Source organism: Arvicola amphibius, chromosome 14 (assembly GCF_903992535.2).
Source record: "Arvicola amphibius chromosome 14, mArvAmp1.2, whole genome shotgun sequence".
NCBI lineage: Eukaryota > Metazoa > Chordata > Mammalia > Rodentia > Cricetidae > Arvicola > Arvicola amphibius.
This window is the reverse complement of record NC_052060.1, coordinates 18,594,658-18,613,552: the sequence shown is the minus strand read 5'-3', so window position 1 is coordinate 18,613,552 and position 18,895 is coordinate 18,594,658. Positions and strand designations below refer to the sequence as shown.

The window sequence follows — 18,895 nt, the reverse complement described above, 5'->3', positions numbered from 1 at the left end:
AATTTCAAAGCTGGGAGGTACCATCAACTTCAACTATATGAAAGAATTCATTCTGTATATCTGAAGAAAACTGGAACAAGAGTCAATTCTATATACAATTACAGTAATGATTAGCCCCCCTCCCCCCCATTACTATTTGTTCATGCTGTTCGCAAGCCTCTGAGATCTTCCAACACATCTCACGAGTCATCACTAACAACTGTTCACATTCTTACTGTGCACATACTCTCACCAAAGCCTCAGTGCCAGAGTTACACAGTGAAAAGGATTTAGGGCTAGCGCCTTCAATAAAACATGACTTATAGCCGGGCGGTGGTGGTGCACGCCTTTAATCCCCGCACTCAGGAGGCAGAGGCAGGCGGATCTCTGTGAGTTTGAGGCCAGCCTGGTTTACAAGAGCTAGTTTCAGGACAGGCACCAAAAACTACAGAGAAACCCTGTCTCGGGGGGAAAAAAACATGACTTATTTACTCAGAATTCTACTTGGTGAATTCTGCATAGACAGAACTGTTAGAACAAATATATGTAAGTTTCATGGCTACCTGGTTTGTGTTGAAGTTTTCTTTCACTAAACATTTACATTGACCTTGTTTAAATGTGTGTGTTTTAGAACCAGGTGTGGTGGTACATGCCTACAATCTCAGTACCAGGGAAATGGTAGTAGGATGATCTAGGGACCAGCCTAGAGTAAGAAGCTAGAAGTTGTCTAAAGAAGATAAACAACAAAGGGTTAAATTACCACTGATCTTAAACAGACCTGGGCTTTGGCCCTATCCAAGCACATTCTGGATAGCAATCATGTCATACACTTTTCCCCTATATTTTCACTGGAGTAGACTCCTAGGACATATTAACTAGTTGGCTGAGGTAGCTCACAGTTTTAACATGTCATAGAAATATTATCGGCACTCATGCCGTGCATGTGAGCACAGGCACTTGCAGGAATCTGCATTTCTTTCCTACCAGGTAATCAGCAGGTGAAAGGTAAGTCTGCGCTCTGGCTAACTGTAGCTCACATGTTTAGTTTGTCAGATTTTTGATACCAGGAAAAGATCTGGCTTACAGCTTTTTCTAACTGAAATGTAGCTGGTAAGAAACACGACTATATTTTATCAACTTTGTAACCATACCGACTTTTACAGGTGGGTGGAATTTGAGCTATGAGTGATAACAGGACAATGTAAGTTATGCTGTCAGGATGGATTTTGGGAAGACGCAGGGAACAGCAAGAGGATGTTCCCTAGCACCCATCAGGAAGCAGTGCATCAAGTCTTCACCATGGGTGACTTTAGCGTTTTGTCCAGTAATTGAATATTCTGGAATTTCCATTTGCCAGGCATTGAATTTACAGTTCTTTTTAAAAAGAATTCATTTTTAATTTTTACGTACATCAGTGTTGTTTTTGCATGTATGTCTGTGTGGGGGTGTCGGAGCCCCTGGAACTGGAGTTACAGTTGTGAACTACCATGTGGGTGCCAGGAATTGAACCAGGGTCCTCTGGAAGAGCAGCCAGTGCTCTTAACCTCTAAGCCATCTCAGAGCCACACTGATTCCTTTCTTTCTATCCCCTCTTACTCTGTTATCTTCCACTATGGGGAAAGCTGGTTTACATTTCCAAATTGCCTATAATCAACACAAAATATTCTCTCATGGTTGTTAGAATTTCATTTTGAAATGAGAACCTCACAGTGTTATCCAGGCACCAGCAACTCTAATAGAGTTTAAAATACCATTCTTAAAAAATAGACCTGGCCAGCGGTGGTGGCACACGCCTTTAATTCCAGCCCTTGGAAGGCAGAGGCAGGCAGATATCTGAATGATTGCTAACATTTAAAATAATTTTGTGTGCATATGTGAGTGTTCTTGTGAACCTATATGAAGGCCAGAGGACAACCTCAGGTGTCTGCCCTCACCTAGGTTATTGGAAACAGGGTTTCTCTTGTTCTTACCAGTTCAATGACATGTAGCCAGTGAGCTAGCCTGACAGCTTCTCAGTCTCATGGCTCTTCTTCCCATCTCCTCATCTGAACACTGGGCTTACAGATGCTCTTGTATACAGGCTTCATGTTAGGTCTGAACTCAGGTTGTCAGGCTTGCAAGGCAAGCCCTTTTCTCACTGAGCAGCCTTCTGTCTAGTTCTCATTATCATAAATAGGCACAATAATTCAGAAAAACAATGATCGGATAAAAAGGACTGGGGTGTGGCTCAGTGGCAGAGTGCCTAGAAAAGAAGAAATATTACATATAGATGATTTGATTTTCTATATTAAAAATAACTAAGGATTTACTCACTGAATAACATAAACAGTGAGAAGGTTTAGCTTGTGGCTGAATCTCAAGCCACTGACAATAGACAGCCTAGCTTTAAAGAAGTAACATCATGAATGCTACAACAAACCATGATAGAAGACATCAAGGGGGAAGGAACACTGCAGACAACATAACCACCATCATAGTTCAGTTCTGTTCCTGCAAAAACAACAACAAAAACGGTTCTCCCAAGCTATTCATCTAAATGGAAAAATTAACTAAATCCACCGCCTTCTTTATCTTCAGAGCTGTTCCTTTTCCTTGTTCTTACGTCAGGACTAACAAACTTCATGACTGATTTCAATAGATTTGCCATTTGTTCTTCAAAGTACACAAAAACAAGTAAATCTCTTTGGGTCTCCAGCAGACTAATAATATGGTATATGTATCTGGACCACTTGCTACACTTCCCAGATACTCTAAGCTCCACATGATTATCATTTTGGGTGAGTAACTCCTGTGATAAATTACAAGCAATATTAAATATACAAGACTCTCCTAGCTGTAGCCTAAGCTTTTTATAGTTTTGTATTCCTTTTCCAGAAAGTCAATGAATTTTAACTTTAATATTAACATTGATGAAAAAAGACTCTCAAGAGTATTCATAAAATAAAAAACTAAGGAAGGAAATGAAACAAAACCTAATTAAATGAAAAGGTAGTCCTGTGTGCTGAAATTAAGATAGTTTTAAAAATGTGTCATATTTTTCTGAAATGATTCATAAATTTAATGAATCCTCAGTTACAGAGAGCTGTTTATAAGGTTTCATGAATTGATTATAAAACTTATAAGGACAGAACTTAAGCAAATACCAGTGACAGAACTGGGGAAGTGGTGAGGGTTCTTAAAATAGGATATAAAAAGTACTAATTTTGAAAGGTTGATAAATTCAATCACAAATTAATTCATTAAATATAAGCTTAAAGTAAATGAAAAGATGAGTCATAAATAGAAAAACATATTGCACTGGGTGGTGGTGGCGCACGCCTTTAATCACAGCACTCAGGAGACAGAGGCTGGAGAATCTCTGTGAGTTCAGGGTCAGCCTGGTCTACAGAGCGAGTTCCAGGACAGCCAGGGCTACACAAAGAAACCCTATCTTGAAAAATCACAAAAAAAGAAAGAAAAGAAAGAAAAAAACATTGCTACACATGTACTCTGCAAAGAATTAAAATCAAGGCTATATAAAAACTTCAATGCATACAAAATATAATTTAACAGATAAGCAAAAGATATGAAATACATATTTTGTGGATGAAGAAATATATACAGATGTAAATTTAATAGATATATGTGACAATAGACAGCATATCTAGTAGTAGTCATGGAAATAAAATACCAAAACCACAAAGAGGAATAATTTTATACTCATTTGTTTGGTTCAAAAAAGATATAGAGGCTGGAGGGATGGCGCCATCATTAAAAGTACTGACTCCTCTTCCAGAGGACCTGGGTTCAGTTTATAGCACCCATATGGCAGCCCTCAACTGACTGCAATTCCAGTTCCAGAGGATCTAATGCCTTGTTCTGGCCTCCATGGGCACTGCATGTATGTGCTGCACAGGCATACATGAAGATAACATACCCATTCACTTAAAGTAAAAATAAATAACATTTTTAAAGTTATAACATCAGTGGTATGGATTAAGATAAGTGGTATGGTATAAGATTAAGATCATTTTAAAAAAATCAATTTGACATTGTATTGTGTAATTGAACATTCAATATTCTCTGTTTGTCTCTGTTTGCCCTGGCCCAGGGTTTCATTATGTAGCCCTGACTACCTTGGAACTAATATGTAGACCAGGCTGGACTTGAATTCATGTAGGTCTTTCTGCTTGTCCTTCCTAGGTGCTGGGATTAGTAAAGTGCCGCCACACTTGGCTCAATATACTCCTTAACCCAGTAATCCCACTGAGTATCTCCCACCCTTCATCTCCCCGGTCCACTCTAGAGAGTAAGGTTATTGTCACAGTTTCACTGCTTATAATAGAAAACAAAACGAAAGCCCGGAACAGAAATCACTGCATGTCTAACAAAAGAAGAATACATACATAAATGGCATGGTGGAATGTTTTGCAGCAATGGACATAGACTATAGCTATGTAAGACAATATGAAAAAAATCACAGTAAGATGCTGAAATAAAGTGTTGTTGAATGGTCAGTTAGACGACCCAGGGAGTAGGCTAAGCCTGATGACCTGAGTCTGACATCTGGAAACCACAGGGCGGGAGAGCCACAAGTTGCCCCGTGACCTCTGTCCTCTGCATGTACGTGAGCATGTGTGCACGCTATAGGATCATTGAGAGACACTCAGACGAGCTAAGCTGCCTGGGAGAAGAGACCATTTGAGCTGCCTAGAAGAGGCTCAAACCAACCGGAAAAAAAAAATACTCTTCAACCTGTTGAGCTACCTACACATTGTGTAGAGTGAATGGCTGGGCTTTTGGTGACACAGCTTTCTTTTAGTCATTTCTGCTCCTACAGTTAACCCTTTACCTATACTTCTGTAAGGAAAGCCAATAAGGCTTTTTGATTCATCAAACTGGACTCGGGTGGTACCTATACTTTGGCTTGTAATTGTTTCCCTATCTGAACTAAGTAGACATCTTCTCATGTCTCCCTAGTAACGATGTCATACAACACATTCATGTAGCACTTGCCATGTGGCAAATACAGTTTCTAAACTCTTTACATGGTTTAACCCAATGGTTAAATTTGTGGGTTGAGACTCCTTTAGGGGTTGAACGGCACTTTCAAAGGGGGTCGCATATCATTTACATTACAATTCATATTTACATTACAATTCTTAACAGTAGCAAGATTGCAATTATGAAGTAGCAATAAAAATAATTTTATGGTTGGGGGGGTCACCACAACATGAAGAACTGTACTAAAGAGTCACAACATTAGGAAGGTTGAGAACCACTGTTCTAATCCATTTAATCTCAATGAGATGATTCCACAATAATTATGGTTTAGATTCCTTGATAATTCCTATTTGATAGATAATAAAACCAAAGTCCAGAGGGGTTAATATTAACTCCCTTCCAAGGCCCACAAACAGTTGACATTAATCCAAACTGGCTGATTTATGCTCTTCTTCACTACCTTATAAATAAGGTATATAAATAAGGATATAATTATAATAGGGCCTAGTCATGGAGAAGTTACAGCATAGTGGGTTTTTTAAATAACAATAGTAAAAGGATACTCAAGTGAAGCTCTGTAAGCATACTAAGACTCACTAAATTGCATACTTTAAATGGGTGAACTTTATGCTTTGAATTACATATATAGTTTGAGACATGATCTTTCTTTTTTTTAAGATTCATTTATTTATTATGTATACAACATTCTGCCTCCATGTATGCCTACATGCCAGAAGAGGGTGCCAGATCTCATTACAGATGGTTGTGAGCCACCATGTGGTTGCTGGGAATTGAACTCAAGACCTCTGGAAGAGCAGCCAGTGCTCTTAACCACTGAGCCATCTCTCCAGCCTCAAGACAAGATCTTTCTTTGTAGCCCAGTCTGACTTGGAACTCATAAACCTAGGCTGGCCTCAAACTTGTAGTAATCACTCTGCCTCAGTCTCCCATATAGAAATCTGTCTTTAAAACTCCCCACAAACCACAAGTAAGTTCATCATTATGTAATGCAAACTAGGTCTCAACGTGATAGATTGCTCATAGGTAAAATATGTATTCTTTATGTGTCAAATAAAACAAACTTCACTGTCAAGAGACCACTCATTTTACTTTAGCAGATGAGACAGAAAATTTTAATCTAATAAGGAAAGAAAAAATGTTCAGTCCTCAGCTTGAGTTCTGTTTGCATGTACCAGGAAATTAACAAGCTCTCAGCTTCTAAGGTAAGTTCATATTGCATTCATAATTGAGCGTGCATTGAGGATACACAAACAATAAAACCTAGGAAGAACAGAGATGGAAAGAACATTGAAATTATACTGGCATTTTAAAAATTGTGCATAAACTTTTGCTTTTTCCTTTTATGTTTAAAACTGATTTTAAAGGAGGTGGGGGAAAAACACTTTATCGAGAAAACTAGTGGGAACTTTTTCTTACGGCATTGAGTAGTATAGCTCCAATGGTCAACACTGAGGCATAATGGACTATGGCAGCTTTTCCTCAACACTATTTCTTGGGTTTTGGCAGAGCACTGAAAGAAGAGATTGACAGCCATACTACTACGGTGCTAGGGGAATTTGTTGTGAGGTTAACTCTAGTCATACACATTGAAAGAGGCTCCTCATCCGGGGCAGTTGCCCTCATGGATCTGGCCACTGATTACTTGGAGACAAGACAAAAGCTTGGATTGCAGCTCAACAACTTCACTGACAACCCAAAGAAGAGCTCCGCGTCTTTGCCCTTTAAACCATGGGTCACCTTTACCCTTTCTCAGCCCTCTGCAAAGCACATGGGTAAATGCAGGGTGCTAAAACCTCACTTACAAAGCTGCATGCTTCAAAGAGCACAAAGGAAATGAAAACGATATAAATCACTTAATCACAGCATGGCTTCTGAACGATTGCTTTCTATTTCAGTGAACATTAGTTTAAAGTCAAATACAAGCAGAATAAAAAGATTATATTTTTAAGGAGCATGTGTGTGCTTCTTAGGTCATTACTCTGTTCTGTCATGGGCAAACATATGTAACGGGCTACATCTTGACTCTTGCTGATGATGAATGGTCTTTACTGTTAGTTTTAAAGTTACCAGTCCACTTGGTCCCAGGCAGGCTACTGGCTCCCTTAGGGAGCCTTCTTACCACTGTCATATATGGGAGAAGTTCTACCAAAAAACAACCCAGTAAGCCTGGCATGCCTCAGGGACTGTCACACATCCTGCCCTTGTCATCCCCTTCAGTTCTTTTTCTCAGTTCTAGTGCTCCCTCAAACCCCCACACTGATTTTTCCTTATCTTTCCGTTGGATCGAAAAATCATTTATGCTAATCAACTTAGGTTAAAAAAAAGTCACTTCCCAGTTTTTCTGGTTTGGCCATTATACTAAGTAATCAGGTTAAGGCCTAACTTCAATTCCTTTTTGTAGTATTCATATAATCTTGAGATAGATTAACACACCCATGAAAAGCTTTTACTTTATTTTTTATAGATTATGTATATATGAATACTTTATTTCCTAGTATCCAAATTTTTTATCTTTTAATATAACTTCCCACTAAAGAGAACCAGAACTTGTTGTAGGAATGGTGGATTCTACATCTGAGGCAGAAAATATATCAAGTATTCCTGGAACAAAATAATGGAGCAGGAAAGAATGGGAAAAGGATTGTAAACTTAAAGAAAAACCATTGACATGTTTTACAATTGTTAAGACTGTGTGCTCAGAACAAGGGGTGGCCTACAAAGCATATTCTACTACTGTATATTTTTAAACCAAAATTATACAAAGAAAAATTTCATTTATAATATCAAAGAGTCTCTTGCTAATTCCAGATCCTCAGCCCTGCCCCTGAGAGCAATCTCTGTCACAATTTCAATTAAAAATATAAGCATAGGTATACAACACACATGCAATTTTAAAAGCCACAATTGGTAGCTTATTATACACTTTTTTTCTCTGACTGATGGTATTTTATATTAGCAGCCTTTTTAAAAATTATTTTTGCAGGACTGGAGAGATGGCTCAGGGGTTAAAGTACTTGCAGCTCTTTCAGAGGATTGCAATTTGTTCCCCAGGGTCTAGGTTGGTGACTTACAACCCTGTAATTCCAGGGTCCAGGGATCTGTTACCCTCTTTTGCCTTCTCTGGGCACTGAACACTAGCGCGCACACACACACACACACACACACACACACACGCACGCACACGCGCGCGCGCACATACACTGAACACTAGCACACACACACACGTACACACACTGAACACTAGCACACACACGTACACACACTGAACACTAGCACACACACACACGCACGCACACACACACACACATACACATTTAACACAGGGTCTCATTGTGTAGTCCTAGTTGGCCTGGAACTCATTATGTAGAGCAGAATGGCCTTGAACTCACAGAAATTTGCCTGCTCCTGCCTTTCAAATGTTGGGATTTTTGTTGTTCTTCGAGACAGGGTTTCTCTGTGTAACTGCTCTAGCTGTTCTGGAACTCGCTGTGTAGATCAGGTTGGCCTCGAACTCACAGAGATCCATCGGCCTCTACCTCCAGAATGTTCAGATTAAAGCCATACACCACCACGCACTGCAAAAATAAGACTTTTAAGAGCATTTTTTCAGTAGTGGGGTTTGAAGCTGGAGCTTCACACATGGTGCTCAAGTGTCCCGGGCTGTCTCTAGACTTCTTTTGTGTATGAGTGGTTTTGAAGCAGAATCTTAATTAATTGCTCAGGCTAATGAGCTGGAATTACAGCTATTCCACAATGCCCCAGAACAGCTATTTTTAATACAAGTATGTCTATGCATTATGACATGTGGGGATATATAGTTTACATATTGGGCTTCTTTCAAATCCCTTCGATGTGATCAAGAGATTTTGGTCCGAATATTCACCAACTTCATGATGGTATGCAAAAAAACCCCCAACCAACCAACCAAACAAAGAAACCCCGAAACGGTTGAAATAGGGCTAACTAGTTTGCTGTATCTAATTTAAGAGGTTTAAAAGCTTAGATTTCAGTTTGTATTTGGTGTGGTGGGGGGGGGGATTACTGTTACCTTGAAACTTTTAAAATACATCCTCTACTCCCAGAGTCTTCTAAGATGTGAATACCAAAATCTTCCCAATCTCTCCTAGGTACATTCTTGGGGAGACTGCAGGAAGCCTACTTCCAGTGGAACAGACTACCCTCTAAACCAACGCGATAAAGGTAAATGGGGTCAGGGAGTTGAGTTTAGAAGTGGATCATGATTAAAAGGCTCAAAAGCAGGTGAATCTAGAAAAGCAGCAGTGTGGCCGTGTTCCTGGATCCTAATATGAATTAATCGGAGTGTTGAGGTACAAGAAATCAGAGAAAACGTGATGTGTCCGGACCGTGAGAAGTGTTATGCCCAAATCTGTGGGGCAGAACAGGTAGGGATACACAGGGAAACACTGTCTCAAAAATCAAAACAATTGTTAAAACAAGGCTCTACGGGTGGTAGTCCTAGTGGGCTTTGGGGGATCCCGGATGGCCCCCAAATGTTATACCCAAATCTGCGGTGTCCCCACAAAAGCCAATAAAGGAGACGGAGTCCCATATGTAAAAGCAAAGAGCCTTAATTTTAATCAAGTTTGCAAACTTGGTCTCTCGGCACGTCCAACGTATTGGAATATCCAGAGAGCCTCGAGCTCAATTAGAATTGGGTTTTTATAATAGTTACGGTGGGGGTGAGGGGTTTCTGAGGTCCAAGAGCTCTGATTGGCTGACATCTGTCGAGGAGTGTCCCGGTGAATGTGCGCTGACAGGTGATCCTATCTACAACGGTTGGAATGCCGGGCATTTCCTTTGAATGGTCTGTTCTTGGGTGGGGGTCGGGTCATCTCAGCTTGTGGTTCCTCCAGCAGCCAGGCAGGCCTCAGGGTAAACTACTGAGACCCCCGCCTCTTATTAAATTTATCAATGGCCAAGTTCTACTCTGGCAAAGAACTTCCTTTGGGTGACCTGTCAGTATTTAGCTTATTATAGCTGGCCCCCCACAAGAAGCATTACATATTAAAGCTAAGCACAGCCACATTACGTCCCACGGCTCTTTTGTAAATACAAACCATATAAGGATTCACAACCTCAAGCAGGCGCCAGGGAAGGTCTGCAGTGGCCCGCCCTGCAGGTCGGAGCAGCCGGTAGGCCTGGCTGCTGTGAGCACAGGTCACCGCGAGCCCTCGGGCGGCCACAGAGAGCGGCCAGGTCTCCGCCGAGCCGTTTCCTATGTCCGCGGGCGGGCAGTGACTCGGTACCGCCCAGGGCGTCAGCGTGACCCGAGGCTCAGTGAACCCTGAACTCACCGCCCCAGCCAGCTGCACAGACCCGGACAGGCGCTTGCTCGCGCATAGGGGTGGGGCTTTTTCCAGGCTGCTGACTAAGATGGTGTCGGCTGGACTTCCCGGGACCGCCGCCTAAGGGGATCGAGGGCCAACAACCGGAGGGACCGCCGAGCCCATTGTCCCGCCCGGACAGGACCGAGCGGAGCCCTCAAGTTCCAGACTCGAAGGACCGAAGCACAGCCAAGTACGCCGTGGGACCTAAGCAGTGTTTAAGAGAACGCCGAAAGCGCGGGGAGGCGGGCCTGACTCCCTGTCACCATCTCGCGACAGCCAAGTGACCAAGTGACGTCGCACAGCAAGCGCGTGTTCTAGGCTTTCACCTTCAGACGCCGCAGTTTACGGGCCTGCTCCTTTAAGTAAGTGATGGACAGCACTTCTACCCTATCGGGTCCCTCGCCAACAGCCAATCAGATTTAAACTTCCGTCAGCCGCCGGAGAAGTTGGAAGACTGGGATCGCAAGAGAGCGAGAGAGTGAGCGAGGGAGCTCTTTTGTCTCTCGCGAGATCGGGGAGAGCCAAGTTCTCAGAAAAAAAAAAAAAAAAAACCAACAAAAAAACAACTCCAGGACTGATGTCCAGACTTCCCGAGTAGTGGCTTAAAGGACGTGGTCACAAGCCAATGAGAGCGAAGAGAAGGTGGGCTCGCTGCGTTCGCCGTGCTAGAAGTACCGTTACAGGGCAGACTTTTGGTCCAATCAACGCCTCCAGGCTTTGGGTCAGGTGACCATGAAGTGCGAGGGGCGGAGCCACGGCCTGGCGCGAGGAACCGTTAAGATAGACAACGAATATAACCAATGAGGTAGTCCGACTCGGGCGTTGGGAACCCAATAACAGCGTCGAGGCGGGCGCCTTCCCGGAGCGCGGGGAGATGTAAAGACGGACAAATAGTTTTTCCAATGAGAAGGCTGACGAGTGAGTTAATTGACCAATGAGGTCTGCGGGGCGGGAGCCTTTGCCGCGGCGGAGTCCAAGATGGCGGCGTGCGAGTCCGCTGTGTGAAACGAGCGCGGGGTGGCGGGTTAGTCAGCTCCGCAGAGACGACCTCCGGCGACCCTCCACCATGAAAGGGAAGGAGCGCTCGCCGGTCAAGCCCAAGCGCTCCCGCGGTGGCGAGGACTCCAGTTCTCGCGGAGAACGGAGCAAGAAGTTAGGAGGCTCTGGCGGCAGCAATGGGAGCAGCAGCGGGAAGGCGGACGGCGGCGGGTCGCGGCGGAGCCTCCACCTGGACAAGTCCAGCAGCCGAGGCGGCAGCCGCGAGTATGACACCGGCGGGGGCAGCTCCAGCAGCCGCTTGCATAGTTACAGCTCCCCCAGCACCAAAAATTCCTCAGGCGGGGGCGAGTCGCGCAGCAGCTCCCGGGGTGGAGGCGGGGAGTCACGTTCCTCCGGGGCCACCTCCTCCGCGCCAGGCGGCGGGGACGGCGTGGAGTACAAGACCCTGAAGATCAGCGAGCTGGGGTCGCAGCTGAGCGACGAGGCGGTGGAGGACGGGCTGTTCCACGAGTTCAAACGCTTCGGTGATGTAAGTGTCAAAATCAGCCACCTCTCGGGTTCTGGCAGCGGGGATGAGCGGGTGGCCTTTGTGAACTTCCGGAGGCCCGAGGACGCGAGGGCGGCCAAGCATGCCAGAGGCCGCCTGGTGCTCTATGACCGGCCTCTGAAGATAGAAGCCGTGTACGTGAGCCGGCGCCGCAGCCGCTCCCCGTTAGACAAAGATCCCTACCCGCCGTCGTCCAGCGTGGTGGGAACCTCCGTGGGGAGCCACCGGCACGCCCCTGGAGGAGGCGGCGGTCAGAGGTCACTTTCCCCTGGCGGGGCCGCTTTGGGATACAGAGACTACCGGTTGCAGCAGTTGGCTCTTGGCCGCCTGCCTCCTCCACCCCCACCACCATTGCCCCGAGAGCTGGAAAGAGAACGAGACTATCCATTCTATGACAGAGTGCGCCCAGCTTACAGTCTGGAGCCCAGGGTGGGAGCTGGAGCGGGGGCTGCTCCTTTCCGAGAAGTGGATGAGATCTCACCCGAGGATGATCAGCGTGCCAACCGGACACTTTTCCTGGGCAACTTAGACATCACTGTGACAGAAAATGATCTAAGAAGGGCTTTTGATCGCTTCGGAGTCATCACAGAAGTGGACATTAAGAGGCCTTCTCGGGGCCAGACCAGTACCTATGGTTTTCTTAAATTTGAGAATCTAGACATGTCTCACAGGGCTAAACTAGCAATGTCTGGCAAAATTATAATTCGGAATCCAATCAAGATTGGTTATGGTAAAGCTACACCCACTACCCGACTTTGGGTGGGTGGCTTGGGACCTTGGGTGCCACTTGCTGCCCTGGCACGAGAATTTGATCGATTTGGCACCATACGAACCATAGACTACCGAAAAGGTGATAGTTGGGCCTATATACAGTATGAAAGCTTGGATGCAGCTCATGCTGCCTGGACCCATATGCGTGGATTCCCACTTGGTGGCCCAGATCGTCGCCTTAGAGTAGACTTTGCAGACACAGAACACCGTTACCAGCAGCAGTATCTTCAGCCTCTGCCCTTGACTCATTATGAACTAGTGACAGATACTTTTGGACATCGAGCACCTGACCCTTTGAGGAGTGCTCGGGATAGGACACCACCCTTATTATACAGAGATCGCGATAGGGACCTTTATACTGATTCTGATTGGGTGCCACCCCCACCACCAGTTCGAGAACGCAGTGCTCGTGCTGCAGCTAGTGCTGTGACTGCTTATGAGCCCCTGGATAGCTTGGATCGAAGGAGGGATGGCTGGTCATTGGACAGGGACAGAGGTGATCGGGATTTGCCCAGTAGCAGGGACCAGCCGAGGAAGCGAAGGCTGCCTGAGGAAAGTGGAGGACGGCATCTGGATAGATCACCTGAGAGTGACCGGCCACGAAAACGTCACTGCACTCCTTCTCCTGACCGAAGTCCAGAACTGAGCAGTAACAGAGATCGCTACAACAGTGACAATGATCGATCATCCCGTCTTCTTCTTTTGGAAAGGCCTTCTCCAATCAGAGATAGACGGGGCAGTTTGGAGAAGAGCCAGAGTGAGAAGCGAGACCGTAAAAACTCTGCATCAGCTGAAAGGGATAGAAAGCACCGGACAGCTGCTCCCACAGAGGGAAAAAACCCTCCGAAAAAAGAAGAACGGTCTGATGGCAATGCACCCAGTACCAGCACTTCTTCATCAAAGCAGAAACCTCCTTCCCAGAAACAGGATGGAGGGACAGCTCCTGTGGCAGCATCCTCTCCCAAACTCTGTTTGGCTTGGCAAGGCATGCTTCTACTGAAGAACAGCAACTTCCCTTCCAACATGCATCTATTGCAGGGTGACCTCCAAGTTGCTAGCAGTCTGCTTGTGGAGGGGTCAACTGGAGGCAAAGTTGCCCAGCTCAAGATCACTCAGCGTCTCCGTTTGGACCAGCCCAAGTTGGATGAAGTAACTCGTCGCATCAAAGTGGCAGGGCCGAATGGTTATGCCATACTTCTGGCTGTACCTGGAAGTTCTGACAGCCGGTCCTCCTCTTCCTCAGCCACATCAGACACTGCCACCTCTACTCAGAGGCCACTTAGGAACCTTGTGTCCTACTTAAAGCAAAAGCAGGCAGCTGGGGTGATCAGCCTCCCTGTGGGAGGCAACAAAGACAAGGAAAACACGGGGGTTCTTCATGCCTTCCCACCTTGTGAGTTCTCTCAGCAGTTCCTGGATTCCCCTGCCAAGGCACTGGCCAAATCTGAAGAAGATTACCTGGTCATGATCATTGTCCGTGGTGCGTCCTAAAGTCCATGTGTAACTTGTATTTACTACTTTGACATGGTTCCTTGTTTTGTGATATGTAATGGGATACAGCATCAGATAAATTTCTTTCAATTAGTTTAGTTGGTTTTTTTATATCTATATTTTTGTAAACCTCCTTAAAATAGATATTGGGGCAGTTTAGCTATTACTTTGAGTGAAAGGGATGCCCTGAAGGTAGCAAGAAGATGGATTTGCTTTAATTAGGAATTATTTTAGTTTTCTTAAGATTTTTTTTCTTTCTCAGTCTTGAGTTTAAAAAAAATCCTCAAAATGATAAAACCCACAATTTTTAGAATCAAAATTTAGAGAAAAGAGCCTTCTGTACTGAAAAAATAGTTTGGTTGGTATGTAGATAATTCCTATACTAGAAGCATTGATCAGGTATTGCAAAGTTCATTTATTTTAATCAGGTATTGGAGTATTTTTCTTTAAATAGTTTATTCCCAGAAAGTTTAACATTTATATCATTAGTTTTTGAGTTTTGTATCCTGTTTGTAACAGTAAAAATTGAGACTTGTGTTACAAACCATTTACATCTTAAGATGGTCTGCAAGAAATGAGTAAGTGCTTTTAAAATGAGAATTTTTTTTTTTGGTAAGTTAGGTGCACGGTGACTTTATTGACTTTGAGAGGTGTAGCAAATCTAATTGTGTATACTTAAATCAAAAATGAAGGTTTTTTTTAATCCATTTAAGAAATTTCAGTAATAGAAAGATTTGTCTGCAGGCTTATATGTAATCCTTTTTATTTCCCTTTGTGGACATTAATCAGACATCTAAATTACACTTTTTTTTAAAAAGGTTATTGTAAAATGCCCTTGATATATTTGAAGAAAATTCCTTAAATTTTTATTTCATATTTAAACAGGAGTAGCGGCATTACATTGTTGACAGTGTTTTGAATATCTTCGAAATTTAATGTTTAATATTTTGACTACTGTCTGACTGTAGAGGTTTGAAGTGTCAGTGTTAGAAAATCTTTTTTTTTTTATTTCCCCGGTACCTGTAATTAAAATAATTTAACTTACTTGCACAAAACTCCCTTTCCCCCTCAAACCCTCTCATCCTAAGTAAAAAGCTGAGGATAATATGACATCTGGTTCTTAATAAGGGCTTCGGTTAATTTACAATAGTATTTTTTGTTTGTTTTATGTGCTCCTCTTGCCACTACTTATGATATCTAAGACCATTATTAAATATAATTTTCTTCCTCAATTTAAGTACTGAGGACTTAAGGTAGGGTCCAGTATTTAGTTATGATTAGGAACTTGCGATTTTGAATCATGGTCTTTTTTTTTTTTTCTATTTTGTGAAAGTGACCTACTGAAAGCCTTGCAGAGCCCAAATGTTTTCTTTTTGTTATCAAAGCTGGTAGATTTGAAATAGCATCAATAATAACCCAGAGAAATGTTACATAATTTTTATTTTTCATTGTGTCCGGTGTGTAATTCATGTCAATCTGATAGCCCCATTGCCTACTACATCGTACTTTCACTTTTCACTATGTATTTATAATTTTTATTTTAATTTGAAGGCTTTTGAGAAAAAGAAATGTACTAGGCTTATGAGCACAAAGGACCTTGGTGTGCCTGTAGGAAAAATACCTGAAATCTACCACTTAAGACTTTTATTGTCTTTTGTTTCCAAAACCAGTAGTGGTGTGATATAGACGCTGATGCAAGTGTAGTCTCTGTACATGGAGTTTAAGTATAGTTTTTAGTTAGGTAGATAGATTTTTTTCAGTTTAAAGAATTTCACTAGCCATTAATCTTTTAGTATTTTGTTGTTGTTGTTAGATAGTTGGGCAAATGATTTTGCTGTTAGAGAGTGAAGTCTGTGACATCTAATTTTACTATTAATCAAATGTGTTGTGATGATTTTCCTTTTTTAGGAACATTGTTGGTTAATAGCATATTGAAGAATATTGATTTTTGCTCCATGTTTGAACCCTTATCTGACACTGCTACATTGTGTTAGATCTAATCAACTATTGCTTCTGTGTTTTTGAAACAGTGGCTTGCTGCCATTTCCAAATATATGTATTATGTAAATTAGTTGGGTGCTTATCTACAAAGTGCCATCATCTTATTTGTGTTGCCCACTCCTGTGCAGGTTCATAATATCTGTCAATTGGCCACTTAAACCTTCAGAATTTGATTGAAAGCAGTCTAAAACTGTTTCTAGATCTTATTAGCTGGGCCAGAATCCCATATTGGATATTCTTTTAAAATTTTTAAAACATTATTTTATGCATGTGGCTGTTTTGCCTGCATGTATGTCTATACCACATGCTGGCTGCTCTTCCAGAGGACCCAGGTTTGGTTCCCAGCACCTAGTCCCAGGGATCCAGTACCTTCTTCTGGCCGCTCTGAATACTTCTTTAACAGCCCTTTTTTTCCCTTTTTCTTTAATAACTTTAGTACTTTAACTGTTTTTTTTTTCTTTCCAGAAAGTACTAAAATGAATAGAAAGAAAATTTCTTAAGTATGCTATTTATGTATTAAATATACTGGTAAAAATAAGATAAGACTTTATGATCACAGCTTCAAAGTGTATGGAAACTTAAGCAACCGCTCAGCTTCTAGCAAATGGTTCTACTTAATTGTGGGGTCTTGTTTTGCTGGTTGTAATAGGGATTCCTCCTGTAAAGAATTTTTCATACAGAAACCTAAATTTTTAATGTGTACTTTGTACACTATCAAACTGAAGATGAGTTTCTTTTTAGAATTAACCTCTTAAAATGTACATCTTCTGGCTTACATAAGCTTTTGTTATTATTTTGAAGGTTATAGTCGCTCTAGTGACTGACTCACCTAGATCATTTGATGCAAAGCAGTAAGAGTTGTTTTTCAGAGTCAGAGATTTCCAGCTTTATTTAAAACTATGTTCACTGACTACTTTTTCTTTCTTTTTTTTTTAAATTAAGGTAGCTTTTTTTCCTAGTAAAATTGCTTATTTTGCAGTACAACTTGAACTGTAGTTTGTATCCATATAAGAACCATTTACCAAAACTTCTGTAGTAACAGAATTATGAGATCTTTTATGAAAGAGGGCCTTAATGACTTATGTGGGGGAAAATGGAGGCAATTTCTGCATTTTTTTCCCCCTGTGTTTGCCACAAAGTCTGATTTTTGAAATAGGAATAAGGTATGAGAACAAAAGCCAGAGTAAGCCCTGCTAGAGTGATATTCTTAATGGTGGGAAATGATTTCAGGTGTTGATGAGGAGTTCTTCTGTGTGTAATTTGAACATAATTGAAAAGTATGAGTCCTGAAGTGTTCTCTGACTATTTAGTAAACTGTATGTGTGCATTCTTAACACTACTTACTGTCTTTGGTGGCAGAGATGAAGGTGGCTTGTCAATGGCTCTGTAGCTTCGACCCCTTTCTGCAGTCATGGAGTAGTCTATCTCCATAAAAGTTACAAAACAGACATAGAGGGGTAGAAAGTTTGTCTAAACTCCATCTGTCTATTGTTACACTTTTTAAGTTATATTTAGAGCAGATGTTGGTTAATTATGAGTTGGTCATAAATTTGCTTTTTCCTGAACATTTGGCCATGTGCTTAGTCAGTTATTTGAGGATAAACGATATTTCCAATTCTATAATCCTTGATGACAGTCTTTAAAAAGTACAAATCAAATTCTGTTGTTCTACTTGTTATTTGTGTATTCATATAGTAAATTCATTTCAAGGTTTGTGCCAGTGGATATTATTGGTGCTTTTTGAAGTTAAAGTGGACTATCCAGGAAGGTCTTGTTAATACTATGTTCATCTATAATGGCATAGGGGAAATATATATATTTTTAATACTGTAAACGTTTGTACTGAATAACCTTTTTTTCCCCCTCCCGCAAGCAAAACTGGTGAACAGCGGATGAAGATACGGAATTCAAAGCTCTAATGGACCTTTTTGAAGAGAAGTTGTGGCTTATGTGGAGTTTACATGGGCCTCTGATGGAAGAAAGCTAATCTGTTTAGTATTTTGTGCATTTTACTAAAATGGCAGCTTAACATTGTGTATCTGCTATTGTGATGCCAATGCCGGTGTTTTAAGTGGAAAAATGACCTCTTTGCTTTGTGCTGTGTACACAAGATTTCTGGAAAAGTAAAGAAAAACCCTTTTTATGGCTCACACAGCTTAAAAGTAGCTGTCACTCAAACATGGGCTCACAGTTGAGCTGCTTTTGTTTTATTCTAAATAAATTGTTTCTTTTGAGGAAAATGTTTTTCTGCCTGGAAGTGAATTGACGGCAAACCTTGACCCCTTTGTTTGCAGCGGAGCGGGTACTTGCTGCTGCTCAGATCTTGTATGTCTTGAGCAAGAAGCAGGGAGACCATCAATTTCATTTTGACTATCACGGTGTGTCAATTCTGAAGGATCATAGTGTTACAGTGACCCCCTTTGTTTGCAGTGAAAGGGGATCCTTTGCTTCTCTGTCCTCAACACGATGAGGTTGCTGTTTGCTGGCGTGCAAGAAGCCGGGGCAAGCACTCTAAGCCTCACCAAAGTGCACGAGTCGGGGGCTTTGCTGGTTTGAAGAGCCGGAGTTCCTGAAATTTAAGTTTTGATTTATTTTGTTCACCCATCACGTTTGGCTTTAGTTTCATTTTTAATTTGAAGAAAAGTTTGAAATTGCATTATCTTGCACTTTTAACATTTGCACCAAATTGCCAAAAGAAGGAGAAATGCTCCGGTTGCTTTTTAAATGTTAATGATGGTGTTAATAAAGCCTTTCC

General features: G+C 42.2%; 1 protein-coding gene across 1 annotated transcript; it reads left to right on the top strand.

The window, feature by feature from the left end:
* Positions 1–10,341: 10,341 nt before the first annotated feature.
* Positions 10,342–18,380, top strand: Rbm15 (RNA binding motif protein 15). Its single transcript, XM_038311909.1, has 2 exons — positions 10,342–14,128; positions 18,014–18,380. The coding sequence occupies exons 1-2, from the start codon at positions 11,266–11,268 to the stop codon at positions 18,034–18,036; spliced, it is 2,886 nt and encodes a 961-aa protein (XP_038167837.1). The 5' UTR covers positions 10,342–11,265; the 3' UTR covers positions 18,037–18,380.
* Positions 18,381–18,895: the final 515 nt, after the last annotated feature.

What these genes read in the sequence shown, in the direction of transcription:
- Rbm15 (XM_038311909.1), top strand. Translation starts at nt 11,266, where the DNA reads ATGAGGTCTGCGGGGCGGGAGCCTTTGCCGCGGCGGAGTCCAAGATGG. An exon ending in GGTCATGATCATTGTCCGTG is followed by an intron (nt 14,129 to 18,013) that starts GTGCGTCCTAAA and finishes CCCTCCCGCAAG; the next exon opens with CAAAACTGGTGAACAGCGGA.